Source organism: Sorex araneus, chromosome 5 (genome assembly GCF_027595985.1).
Source record: "Sorex araneus isolate mSorAra2 chromosome 5, mSorAra2.pri, whole genome shotgun sequence".
In the NCBI taxonomy this organism is placed as follows: Eukaryota; Metazoa; Chordata; class Mammalia; order Eulipotyphla; family Soricidae; genus Sorex; species Sorex araneus.
The window spans coordinates 141,704,124-141,718,021 of record NC_073306.1 but is presented as its reverse complement, the minus strand read 5'-3'; the positions used below and the strand labels follow the sequence as shown (position 1 = coordinate 141,718,021).

At 46.4% G+C, this 13,898-nt stretch overlaps 1 protein-coding gene across 3 annotated transcripts in view; it reads left to right on the top strand.

The window, feature by feature from the left end:
* LARP4B (La ribonucleoprotein 4B) overlaps positions 1-13,898 on the top strand; it is a 71,466-nt gene that overhangs the window by 45,887 nt on the left and 11,681 nt on the right. For 2 of the 3 annotated variants that reach the window (XM_055138400.1, XM_055138401.1), the window contains exons 6-13: positions 857-935; positions 3,138-3,274; positions 3,559-3,662; positions 6,929-7,039; positions 8,036-8,089; positions 8,169-8,378; positions 11,570-11,676; positions 12,193-12,444. In XM_055138400.1, the coding sequence (XP_054994375.1) occupies positions 857-935; positions 3,138-3,274; positions 3,559-3,662; positions 6,929-7,039; positions 8,036-8,089; positions 8,169-8,378; positions 11,570-11,676; positions 12,193-12,444 (1,054 nt within the window). The remainder of the gene's footprint in view (positions 1-856; positions 936-3,137; positions 3,275-3,558; positions 3,663-6,928; positions 7,040-8,035; positions 8,090-8,168; positions 8,379-11,569; positions 11,677-12,192; positions 12,445-13,898) is intronic. The other variant, XM_055138402.1, reaches the window with a different exon arrangement.

Sequence of the window (13,898 nt, the reverse complement as noted above, 5' to 3'; positions counted from 1 at the left end):
TTGCGTGGTAATTCCACATACCCGACATAGTGTATGTAACGTACGTCTATATAGGAATAGCAGGGAAAGCTCTGCTGCCAGCCTAGTCTGAGCCCTCCTTTGCGGCACAGTGTCCAGGGCTGCAGGCACCTTGCCCAAGTCCTCTTCCCTTCCTGGAGGCCCCAGAGCTGACAGCATATATGGGAAGTGTCTGCCATGTCATCCAGGACCTTCAGTGACTCCTGGAGTCTAATGTCTGTTTCTGAGTCCTTCTGTAGAGCTGTTTCTTTAGTGTCTTTCTGTGGCTCTGCCACTTCCGTTTCCACTGGTGACATCTGCATGAAGGATGAGGGCAAGTGCATGAGACACTTGCATAGAAACAGAACAGTCCATATGGTTGCTGCGTTTCATTCCCCATCTTATTGGGCTATGTTTCTTTACACCGATTCTTTTCCTTCATTGTTGGTGTGAATACGAGGGTTTGTGCAGTTTGTCATAATAGGGATCACGTACTACTGCACAGACGCTTCATTGTGTTGTCAGGAATCTTAGAAGACTGTGCTGCGGGTTTGCACTCTAGTGGGCCCTGGTTTCTAATAAAAGTCTCGGTGCCAGATGGATTAAGGTGAATTCTGAGTGGCTGGAGAGATAATGTGCAGGGCACTTGCACTTGCCTTGCCTGGCACAGCCCCCCAGGAGTGATTCCTGAGTGCCGAGCCAGGAGTAAGCTTTGAGCACACTGGGTGTGGTCCAGTAACTAAAAAGATAACAAACAGAAAACATGAATGTTGAAAACTGTAACAGTACTCTACTGTAAAATCTTTGGCTTGGTAAATTTTAAGCCATTCTTCCTGAGTTTATCGTTGTTTCTATGTAGGAGGAAATGAATCTCAACCAGAAAACCAGGAAGACCCCCGAGAAGTACTCAAGAAAACATTGGAATTCTGCTTATCTCGGTGAGTATAATCAATGGTATTTTAGTACTTCGTGAGGTGATGTGCATGGCTTACATACAAATGTGATACTGTTGAAGTGTGTAGTGGCTAATGCCTATCTATGTCTCGGTACGTCTTTTAGCCAGGCATCCTTCTAGAATTCTGAGACATGTGATGTTCCCTTTGACTTGCTTGGAAAACCAAAATCCTTTAGAGCAGTGTTTGCACGGTGGTGAGAGTCATTCTGCTGGTCTTATTCTGGGTGCACATCGTCATTCCGAGAGGCAGAAACATTTGCAGCATATCCGGAAACTCAACAGTTTTCTACACTTTCCCTCAAATAATGCCAAGCACTGCTGGAGCACTGTTTTTCATTTGTGCTGCTCCATATCTTTCATTCCTTTTTTTTTCTGAATACTTTTCTTTTGAAAAATAGAGAACTTTATGTTTTTGGTTTTGGGTCACACTCAGTGATGCTCAGGTATTATTTTTAGCTCTGCACTTGGGAATCACTTCTGGTGATACTCAGAGGACCATATGGGATGGCGGGGATCAAACCAGGCAGGGTTGTCTATGTTCTCCGTTCCCCCCCCCCCCGCCATAGAGAATTTAAAAAATTCAAGTGAACATGTAAACTGATGGAATCAGATTAAATGAAATTTTCTTTGTGCATGAGGCAGATGTTCTTAGGCAGTGTATAAAGGTTGCTCAGTCGTAGTGAGGGTGATAGAATTTGCCGTTGGCCTGCCGTAGATCTCACAGAGGGGTCAGTCGAGTGCTGTCTTGGGGACTGGGCCACCTGTTGGACCTCTCTCCATTTACCAGTAGGAGCACAGAGGTGCTGCCCTGCAGGCTGGAGGCTGTACTCGGTAGTCCCCTTTCTCTCTCGCCTGCGCTCAGCGTCCCTGGGTCTGCAACCACCTGACATAGTGTACTTAAAGCATATTTATATAGGAATGTATGGGAAAACCCTGCTGCCAGCCTAGCCTGAATCCTCTGATGCACAGAGGACTGCCTTTCTGCTGTTGGCCAGTGGCTTTGCTGGCCTTGGTCAAGGATCCAGTGAGCCCAGGTCTGACTTGTGTCAGAGGGTGGAGTGAGCACATTGTTTTCTTCAGAAAATACTGGGGACACGCAAGAGTGTGAGCAAGTGTTGCTATTCTCACTCTCTATGCTATTCAGTCGCAGTGCTTGGTCCCCTTGAGCAGCGTTCCTGAGGGCTTTCCCTTCATTCACCCTGGGGATGTTTTGAAGGGAGATGGGACTGTGGCTCTTGGGGCTTCCGATTGGGTGCTGGCACGTGTGTCCTGATCTGCACTGGTCTTAGTAGTTCCTCTTCCTCCCATGTTCTTTCAGCTCAGTTATGTTTAGAGGACTGGAGAGAAAGTGCATGTACTGTGTTTAGGCGCATGCACTGTGTTGAGAGGCCTCCGTTCCGTTCCCAGGCGCCACTGGATGGGTACCTTCCCGCCCCCATTGTGTTTATAGTTCCCAGGCTACTCAGACTTGTCTTAAAACAAAGATAAGCTTTAATTCAAATCACTAGTTTTTTTCTGCCTCCCCAAATGCCTTTCAAAAACAATTTACTTAAAGTCAGATATGACAGAAGCTCACCTTTTATTCAAACCCCAGTTTGCACTCATGTCCCTGGTTAATTTATTTGGATCTACGTCTGGCAGTACTGAGGGCTTCCTTCTGTTTCTGTGGCTCAGGGATCACTCCTGGTGGTTCTCAGGGGCCATACAGTGTGCCAAGATCAAACCAGGGTTAGCCTCATGCAAGGGAAGCACCTTAATAACCGTGTATTATCTCCTGGTTCCTTCCCTGTTCTTTCACTACAGAAACTAGGGCAGTACAGGTACGTTGGCCTCTTGGAGGACACGAGTCCCGTCACCCAGCCTGCTGGCCTGTTACCAGTAGACCTCTTTTTCCACGATTGAGTGGCCCTCAAGCAACAGTGGCATTGGATTTTTAATAGTTTTACAATGTACAGGCACTTTGTTTAAAATTTTTTTTTTAAATTTTAGACCACAGCAGCTGTGTTTTAGTGGTCACCTCCTGGTTGTGTTCGGGGGGGTTTTCTGGACATGTGATGCCAGGGATCAAATTGGGCTTGGCCCACATGCAAAGAAAGTGCCTTAACCCCTCGCTGTACTGTCACTCTGACTCCAGTTTCTTTCCTTTTTATAGGAATTAATTAAATGATAATCTTTTTTTCTGCAGGGAGAACCTTGCTAGTGACATGTACCTCATATCACAGATGGACAGTGACCAGTATGTGCCAATCACAACAGTGGCTAACCTGGACCACATCAAGAAGCTCAGTACTGACATGGACTTGATTGTTGAGGTGCTGAGGTGTAAGTAAATGACACTCAAACTGAATTCTCCATGGTCTGGAAGGTGTTTTTTCTCTCCCCCTGAATTGTATCTACTTGTAGTTATTTGAACTGTTGTTTTGTGGTGTTTTCATTATAGCATATATTGAAAATCCTGTATTTTGTAGTTAAGAGAAATTTAGCATGCCAAGAGAAATTTAGCATGGCAAAACACATTAAAGTAGTATCTCCCATTGGAGTATTTATATTGTATCTCAGTAGAATGCAAATGATTTGTTTTGATATCATTTTCTTTTCTTTCACAGCTTTACCTTTAGTCCAAGTAGATGAGAAGGGAGAAAAAGTCAGGCCAAATCAAAATCGTTGCATAGTAATATTACGTGAAATATCTGAATCCACCCCAGTAGAAGTAAGTCATTTCCCCTAAAGGGTACTTGGGTGATTTGTGTGTGCGTGCTGTGTTTGGAGGGTATATTTTACACATATATAACTATGTACATAACCTTTTCACCTGGGTTTAAACACCAGTTTTATTGTGATTCATTTGTAAGAGTGAGTCCTAAACTTTTTGGTCTCTGGGCTCTGTTCCACACATTTCAAGACAGTGAGAGGGACCAGGGATGTGAATGACTAGTGGAACAGATTGCCTTGCTTTTGATTCATCCCTAGCACCACAAAAGTGAAAAATAAGTAAAATCATAATAGCGGTTTATGGCAAATTTAAGTACTTTGAAATTACGTACTAAGAGAGGTGAGGAAAGATGACATTCTTAGAAGAGAAGAGCAGTCCTTGTGAAGGGTGTGGTTCCACTGGTGCAGATGAGCCAGCCTCATAAAAGCAGACATACCTCTCATCTCTGCCTAGAGCCTGGCCATCAGAATCTGACAGTTATGCCATTTTTCCCGCAGCATGTAACCTGTCCTTGAGAATGATCCCTGTGCATGGGACAGAATGTGTTTCCCTCTGACTTGAACTGGAAAGCTCTATATGTGTCTGTGAAGACCATCTCATTTGGGGGCTAGAGCAATTATTACATATTTTTATATATAATTATAGCCATTATTATACCTTCCCACCACCATTATTTTTAATTTTCCCACAATCACCTAAGCTTGCTCCAAAAGCAGGTCATAAATAATTTATTTTGTGTTCCTTACTATAAATAATCTGCTAAAAATGATCCAAAAGTTTCCTTGGATGAAAGTGTAGGAAGATTGTTTTGTCTCACCTTGGAGCCATTAAGAATTTGTATAAGAGATTACTAACATGTTGTTGCAAATTGTGCCTGGTGTGCTAATTAATATATATGTTATATATGTAAATACTTTTTTTTAATCGAGATCGGTTGCCTTCTACTTTATCTATCTATCTATCTATCTATCTATCTATCTATCTATCTACCTATCTATTTATTTATTTATTTTTTGCTTTTTGGGTCACACCCGGTGATGCAAGGGGTTACTCCTGGCTTTGCACTCAGGAATTACTCCTGGCAGAGCTTGGGGGACCATATGGGATGCTGGGGATTGAACCTGGGTCGGCCGCATGCAAGGCAAATGCCCTACCCTCTGTGCTATCACTCCGGCCCCAAGTTGCCTTCTACTTTACACCCCATCAAATGTTGTGTGCTGTTCTTGGTACATCAGTGGAGTAGCGTATGAGAATCCAGGAATTCTAATTTTTTTATTTTTCTTTTTGAGTCGCATCCAGCGATGCTCAGGATGTGACTCAAACTCACTCCTGGCTCTACACTCAGGAATTACTCCTGGCAGTGCTTGGGGGACCATATGAGATGCCGGGGATCGAACCTGGGTCGGCCAACGCTTTACGCATTGTACTATCGCTCCGGCCCCAGGAGTTCTAAAATTTTAAATGAAGTGATAAAACTAGAGGTGATTTGGGGGTCCAGAGGCGTCTCTGCAGCTTGTTGCTCTCTTTTGATATTTGTGAGTCTCTGGATCATGGCTGTTAATGAGCTTGTGTGGCACTAGACACAGTTTGTGGGCATGACTGCCAGGCTCCCAGAAGAACAGGGAGATGGGGGAGGTCGCCCATCCCCAACTCCATGAGAACCTGAAGATTTCTGTCACAAAAGCTGCACACCTGAGTTTTTCGGCAGATTCATTTTCATGGATGAGGCTCATTCTGAGTCTGTGGAGATCGGCCGTGAGCATGACGGCAATTGGGTTCTGGAGGTTTTTAGCTGCCGGGACTCTGTTCGGCAGGTGGGGGGACTTACCCGCCCCCTCAGGGTTGCCCTGGATAAGACTCAGCCTGGAGACATCTCTGCAGTTTAATGTCTCTTTTGCAATTTATTTGTCCTGTCGTTTGTTTTGGTTTTGGGAGCCACACCTGGTAGTGCGGAAGGCTTATTCCAGGTGGGGATTGAGGTATCATACATGATGCCAGGGATATCATACATGATGGGCTGGCTGTGCACAAGGCAGCCACCCTACCCACTGTACCGTCTCTGGCCCTGGACCTCTCTTTTAAAATCTCCACTTAACACAGTCTACCTTCAAATTGCGTATCCAATAGTTAATTTATTTTCCTTGTCTGATGGTACCGCCATTAATTTCTGAATCTGATTTTTCTCATTATAGGTCATACGTTGTAATTTCTTTGTGTACCTGATAGACTTCAAATGGGTGCTAGATATTTGGGATTATACTTAGATACTGAATGGCTTTATGGTCCAACATGGTCTCTTGAGACTATTTGCTCGACCCAGGGCTGGAGCTCACTGGTAAAGTGGGGGCTCTTCTATGTGAGGTCCTGGGGGCCTCTTCCTACTACCATTGTGTGGAAGCAGGCAGAGCCATCTTTCCCTGGATTCTGTGGGGTGTTGCTCAAATCTGGTGGATGGGAGGACATTCCTCTCTGTGGCTGATGGGAAATCCTTGTCCACTGAACTCTGGTTCTTGATAGGTTCAGGAGTTGTTTCCTCGGGCTGTGCAGGCGCTCTTGGGCCCTCCAGTCTTGGCCTGTCTGTCTCTTGGTCCTCCCAGGGAGCATCTAAAATTCACTGCACAGTTTATCTTTTGCTTTTATTTTTATTTTGTGTTGCTGTGTCTCAGAACCACGTCTCATGCCTCCAAGGCATGTTCCTCTTATCCCCAGCCCTCGCTTCACAGGGGAGGGTAAATCCAGTCCATGTTTGCCAGAAGCAGAGTACAACTCTTTAAAAACATTTTTTTGCAATTACCCATCTCAAATTGTGGGGTTAATAGGTGGTATTAACTAATAATTTTATGTTATTTTATGTAGCTTAACAGTATCTTGGAAAAAGGCAAGGCTGTTAGCAAGTTGTTGTGTCAATTTTCAGTACTGTGGAATTCCATGGAAGCCTTTTTATTTTTTTATTTTTTCTTTTTGGGTCACACCCGGCGATGCTCAGGGGTTACTCCTGGCTCTGCACTCAGGAATTACTCCTGGCGGTGCTCAGGGGACCATATGGGATGCTGGAAATTGAACCTGGGTCGGCCGCGTGCAAGGCAAACACCCTCCCCGCTGTGCTATCGCTCCAGCTCCTCCATGGAAGCCTTTTAAAAGAGTTTCCTAGTTAACAGCAAGTTGGACTCTTCCTCCAGGACCCCTACTTCATGGGAGCATGTCTTATTTGGCCAGGACAAATGACAACATTGAAAATTGATAACTTTCATCTCTGTTTCTAGGAAGTAGAAGCATTATTTAAAGGAGATAATTTACCGAAATTTATAAACTGTGAATTTGCCTATAATGATAATTGGTTTATCACATTTGAAACGGAAGCTGATGCCCAACAGGTGAGCACTTACTTCCTCATCCCCTGTGACTAGGGTCTGACTGGACACAGGGATTACACTGTGGGAACTTACGTAGGAACGATCGTATAGACAGTTTTTGTTGCAGTGTAATGTAAAACACGTGACATTTTATAAGGACATTGTAAGACAGGCATGTAAGAATATGAATTCTATTATGATAGCAGATCAAAGAAAATGGGTTTCCTTTCAGGGACAGGTGATGCTGACTGTCCCTTTCATTAGGCGCTACTGTTAATGTTAGCGAGGGCCAAAGGGGCTGCAGGGAGCTCTGTGAGGAGAGCCATTGGTGAGATGACTCCTCTCCTCCCAAAGGAAGAATCTTCTTTGCTGCAGAAAGTTAACACGTGTAAAGGGATGCCAGTATAGTATTAATTGTGAAATGGTGTGGATGTGTTGAATACATGTATGTGGGGGGGGGGGAGAGGGGGAACCGAGTGCTGGCCAGAGAGGAATAAGGGACAGCTGGGGCAGCAGTAGGTGAGAGCTGTGTGCTGTGCTGGTGTTCACAGCCAGGGCAAGCTCTTCATTGGGTGGGCATGTGGCAGATTGAAGACCAGACTAGACTTTGCCTCAGAGCCTCAGAGTTAGGGAATTAGTCTGAAGAATAGGTGATTCCATAAAGAAAGACTTTGGTTTACAAAGCTGTACAGTTTTAGTTTCTAGTTGGGGATATTCCTTGTTTTTCCTAAGGTCAGAATTCTAGGCCTTTCTTTGGTGCGTGAGAGACTTGGTAACACTAAATAAAATGCTTTATAAATGCCATTTGTCGTTCTTACTGGATTTAAAAAAATTAATCTTTGGCTATCAGAGGTCTGCCCCTAGATTTTAAGTGTATAGTTTCTTATTGGAGCTGCTGCGTTGTTAAGCCATCCTTGGTTCCTTGAGTGATTTTCCTTTGGTTTGCAGTACTTAATAAGCATTGTAGTCTTGCACCCAAGATTAACAGATTGATGTTTTGGGTGGTTTTCCTCTTAGGCTTACAAATACCTTCGAGAAGAAGTCAAGACTTTTCAAGGAAAACCAATTAAGGTAAGCAAGACTTTTGGTTATATTGCTTTATTTGCAAATCATCTCAAGTATTCTACTAAAAACTGTTGTTCTCATTCAGGCTCGGATAAAGGCAAAGGCAATAGCTATAAACACATTTTTGCCAAAGAATGGATTCAGACCTCTGGACATGAGTCTTTACACACAGCAGCGCTACACGGCCTCCTTCTACTTACCTCCAGTGTACAGCCCCCAGCAGCACTTTCCTCTCTACAGCCTGATCGCCCCCCACTCGTGGTCTGCCACACACAGTTATCTCGACCCCCCACTGGTGAGTCTGTTCTGGGCATGAGCTGAAGTTGCAGTTCTCTTGTAGACACTGTGCCGGGTGCACGAGGATGGAGAAGTTGGCCTAAGAGGGAGCCACACACATAGGGAGTGAATATGGAGCAACAGTTTTAAGCTTGGGGGAATCCCTAAAATGCAGTAATCTCAGTCCTTTGCCATTTCCTCTCCTTTTACTGTATGGCCCTCAGTTAAATGGACTAAGATCTCTAGTAAGGATAAAGGGAAAACTTGAGCGCTGACAGAATGTGAGGGACACTTTGTCTTAAGGTGAAAAGACATTCTAATTAAGACTTTGTACACTCAAGAACAAGCTTGGTTTCATTGCTTACTCCAGCCATAGGGTGGATTTCTGATTGATTTTACAGATCTGGGCCTGTGCTATTGTTATAACTCATAGATTTTAAAAATTCAATAATTTAAAAAAAAAATTTTTTTTTTTTTTAGTGGGGCTGGAGTGATAGCACAGCAGGTAGGGCGTTTGCCTTGCACGCGGCCGACTCGGGTTCAAATCCCAGCATCCCATATGGTCCCCTGAGCACCGCCAGGGGTGATTCCTGAGTGCATGAGCCAGGAGTGACCTCTGTGCATTGCGGGGTGTGACCCAAAAAAAGCAAAAAAAAAAAAATTTTTTTTTAGTGAATCATCTTGAGGTATAGTTACAAACTTATGAACTTTCATTAATTTAATTTTCTTGAACCAGTTGTTGTAGATGTTTGATCAAGTGGGCCCCTCTGGGAATTGGCATGAGCCTGCTAGGTGTAGGGTGGTATAAGGTCTGATATATTCAAAGTAAGGGCTCCCACTTCCACTTGGAAGATGGGGATGAGACTGGGTTGCCTGATGCTGCGAAACAATACGGAATAAGAAATTGGAAGCGGTGGGACACAGACAGTTTAGGTCAGAGAGTAGGGGTCGCGTCAGTGACTTTAGGACAGTGGGGATGGGCTTCTAGCAGGGTGGAGTTTAACGCGTGTCAGGCTCTGGAGTCTGGGCCCCACAAGTCAGTACTGGAGAGGGCAGAAAGAAGGTTAGAACTAAAGATGGAGCTTAGATATATGGGAGAAAGATTTCCTTTGATTGGTCTTACCTTGATTTAAAATCCTTAGAGTTTTGGGGCTGGAACAGTAATATGTACAACAAGTAAGGTGGATTGCTGGCACCCCATATGGTCCTTGAGCACAGCCGTGTGACACCTCTTTTCCCCCTCCTCCCCTGCCCAAACCAAGACAATTACTAAAATACAGCTCCGGTGTGATTGGCGTCTTTGTGAATAGTCTGTGTAACAGGCCGTAGGGTTTCTCCAGTAGTGAGTGGAGACCCTAACATACTTTTGGTGGGGGGTAGATGGTACTCAGCAGGAAGGGCCCCAGCAGTACCTAGAGGGTTGGGACCCTTCTGGGTGATGACTGACCTGGATGGCTAACCCTGACAGTTCATGCTTGACCCAGCCATGTATGCAAAGGGGCCTCAGGTATGCAAGACTAGTTGTAGCCTATTGAACTAGCCCTGGTGGCCTCCACCCCCATCTTTTTTTTTTTTTTCCTGGTAGTCCTTGGTAAAAACATTTTATTTATTTGCATTTTAAAAAAATTTTTATTTTATTCAATCACCATGAAAAAAATCAGGCTTAAGTCTCAGTTATATAATGATTAAACCCCCATCCCTTCACCAGTGCACATGTTCCACCACCAAGAACCCCAATATACCCCCCTCCCACCCACCACCCACCTAGTAGCTAATGATCTTCACTTTATTTTCTCTATACTTTGAATACGTTCAGTATTTCAATAGAGAACTCATTATTATTGTCTGGAATTTCCCCCCAACAATCAGGCCTGCTGAAGAGGCATCATTTAATAATTTCTTTTCACTGCTGAGAATGAAGACTCTATGAGCTTGTGCAGCCGTGACAGCGGCCATGCGGTTTTGGATTTCTGATATTTTAGCTCAGTTCACCGTCTAGATGCATTTCTGTAAGAAACCGCTCTGGGTGCCAAAATGGGTTAGAAGACCTCTCGGATCACAGTCTTTAGGAGCAGAGGGTCCATTTCGAGCTCGGCAGCTCTGGGCGGAGGGCGTGCCGGTAACACCCCCCTCCCATGATCGCCTACGAGCAACGTCACTGCAAAATTCATACCTCTGGGTTGGGGGTCTTAGGATCCACCCCCATCTTACCAGACTTAAAAGCATGTTTTTCTCTTTAGTCCTTCTTTTGTTGTTGTTGTTGTTGTTGTTTTTAATCAAGGAAGGTTTTCCTTTAGTTCTAACCTGTTTCCAGTCTAGTTTTGGGGCTTTAGCTTTGGCTCCTGTTAAGAGGATTCACTTAAACTTTTTTTTTTTTTTTTTTAATTTATTTTGGTCACACCTGGCAGTGCTCAGGGCTTCTGGCTCTGTGCTCTCTGTGCTCAGGGATCACTCCTGGTTATGCTCAGCGCCCCGTGTGGAGTGCTAGGTATTGAACCTGGGTCTGCTGAGTGCAAGGCAAATGCCCTACCCGAGCACTCTGGTCCTGAGTTTCTTGCTTTTTGTCTGTTCTTTTTTTCAAATGGGGAGAGACATGAACATCATCTCTCAGTTTGGTGGAAATTCCGGTGTAAGACTGGGACTTGGTATTGTGGAGGCTTTGGGTTCAATCATCTCTGGCACTACATCCCTGAGAAGGCCCCTGGCCCCTTGCACTGCTCGGCAGCTTTCCCCTTACCTGCCCCAAAGTTTTATTTCTGAAGGTCTCCTTTAAACTTCTGAATCATGTTGGTGTGTTTTTGGGAAGCATGTCACTGTGAATTGTGTAGTATCAGAATTAATGATTTGGTCTCTGAGCGAAATGTTCAGGAAGATAAAACTAAAATGGTTTTTATCCAGGAAGAAGTTATTGTAGTCCCATAGGTTTTCCTAAGATTGAGCCCTTGGACTAGTTCTATTGAGGTCATTGTGAGAAAAAAAGGTCGGAGGCGGTGTGGCAGGGACACTGGATTAAGCACTGGGGTTCTGTTTGTGCTTGGAACCTGGAGTCCCGAGAGAATGTTGTTCCATGGTGAGGATGCAGGAGGGCAACTCCAGCCCGAGCTCCTGGGCCTGTGAGGACGTACATCCGTCTCAGCTGTGTGCTGGGTCAGAGGTGAGGGATGACCAACTCACATGTGGCTTGTTTGTGTTTGTTTCCAATAAATCCAGGTGACTCCATTTCCAAGTACTGGGTTTATAAATGGGTTTACGTCTCCGACCTTCAAGCCTGCAGCATCTCCTCTGACTTCACTCAGACAGTACCCTCCAAGAAGCAGGCAAGTTGCATGAGAGATTGAAATGTATGCTTTTTCCCCAGGGTTTGTAAGAGGTCACTTCCACGCTGTAAACTTTAAAAGCAAAAGTGTGTTAACCCTCGGTTACCCTAACCATTGTCACAAGCCACATCCATTAAGTATAAACCAAGTGCTTCTGGTGATCTCTGATGCATATGTGACTGCTAGTCAGGTTCTCAAGTGACAAGACAACTTCCGCACAGGTTTAGATTCTATGCATGTGGGGTGTCCAGAGGCCCAAGAGTTGCAGTGACAGGCTGGAAGCATTGGCTAAACCTAGGGTGCAAGATCTGGGCTTTGGCAGAGCACGACACGACCCTTTTGTAGAGTTATCTGCACTGTGAGACAAGCCGTGCGCTGGTCAGTCTAGTGACAGGGTTTCCAGTTTCTAAGTAGCGCGCACACTTCATTTAGCTTAGACTTTCCTATATTAGCATGTTCCTTTGGTAATGCTGGGATGGTTTTATAACTGAGCGTATCCCAACGTTGTGTTCACAGGAACCCTAGTAAATCTCATCTGCGCCATGCCATCCCCAGCACAGAGAGAGGGCCTGGGCTCTTAGAAAGTCCTTCTATATTTAACTTCACTGCGGATCGGTTAATAAACGGTGTCCGGAGCCCACAAACCAGGCAGACAGGTCAAACTAGAACCCGAACACAGCACCCTCCCACCTACGCCGAGAGAGACGTGGGGCCCGGGCGCGTGGAGCTGACCAGTCTCCAGTCCTCTCCTGGCTTAGGCAGAGGAAGGTGAGTGACCCCAGCTGCTGTCAAGCCGGCACTTTGTACCTGCCCCAAACTATTAGTGTTGCCAAAACCAATTATTTTAGACATGTTTGAACCTCGTTTTAAAAGACATTGCAAAAAATCAGACTGAGGGATGTGAACACTCGCTTCTGAGAGCGGAGTTGTGAGTGCTTCCATCTCTGTCCTTCGAGAAGAGCTGGATGCAGTGGAGCTGTGGACTGCAATAGACAGTTTTCTTGTGGGCTAGAGCCCGTCCTTCATGTGCCTGTGGCCACTGTGCCCAGTGGCAAGTGCTCCACAGCCCGTGATGCAGTCACCTTCCCGTCCCACCACATGGACTTCCAGACGAAAGCTGTAACTGTCAGGTGTGCCTGTGGGCCACAGGGAGGAGGAGGCTGACACCTGTTCCCACTTGCAGGCTGCAGTGTAGCACAGGTACCCCTCTGGGCCAGCTCCTACCCTGGCCATCTTCAGTGACAGAGGACTGACTCACTCCCCAGGACGGAGCACTACAGCCTGGTCCTGCAGTACTAGAGGGTGCCACTAGCTGCTGTGGGTGAATCAGGGCTTTGGCTTCAGGCAGCAGGAGGTGTGGACTGAACTGGTTTTAGCCAGTCCCTCTAGTCAGCCCTAAACAGGCAGTGGGGAAGGCAGCCCCAAACACAGGGCCGCCTTGGGCCTGGTCTGTCTGAGCGCCTTCTCTTGGGCTAACTGTGGAAACTTTGAGGGCAAATGCTGGAGCAGTGCGTGCAACACATCTCTGGGTACACTTGTAGAAGCTCTGCTCCTGTGCCGCGTTTGTGTTCGTGCCGTTAGTGACCTTGGTCGGACGAATGTCTTGCAGCCCTGATGGGGATGTGGTGGACTGAGCAGGCTGAGAATGTAGGGGAAGGCTGGCATAAGGTGCAGGAAGAGTTTGGTGTGGGCTGGGCTCTGCCTGGTGTCCCTGTAGCACCCCTGCATGGAGAGGTGCCTGCAGGGCCCTGTGAGCAGCAGGAGTCGCAGCTGCCTATCAGCACCACAAAGGGACCGCTGGCCACAGCTAAGTGTCCTCCACAGCCTCCATATGCAGCGCTTCTGCCCAGAGTGGAGAGTCCCACCACCTCACCCTGAGAACGCCCCACCCCCACACTCCGCCCCTCCTCTGGGGCCCAGACATACAGGCTGAGTCAGAGTGGCCAGTATGCTGGGGGCCGGAAGGCACCTTGCTCACGGTGTCTGAGTGAAGGTTGGCCCTAACCGCCCTTCCTGACAGACACAGCCCACATGGGTCGTCCTGGCCTTGGCCTTCCCTGGGAGTCAGTAGCGGTGTGCGGCCTGCACAGGACTCCCCGCTGGGTGCCAGGACCCGTACCATCTCCAGGTGTTTCCACTGGGCCATGCCAGCTGCTCTCAGACAGCCCGGGAAGCAGAAGTGCTGGGGAGGGACATGAGTGGTGCCAGGCTAGCTCATCGGG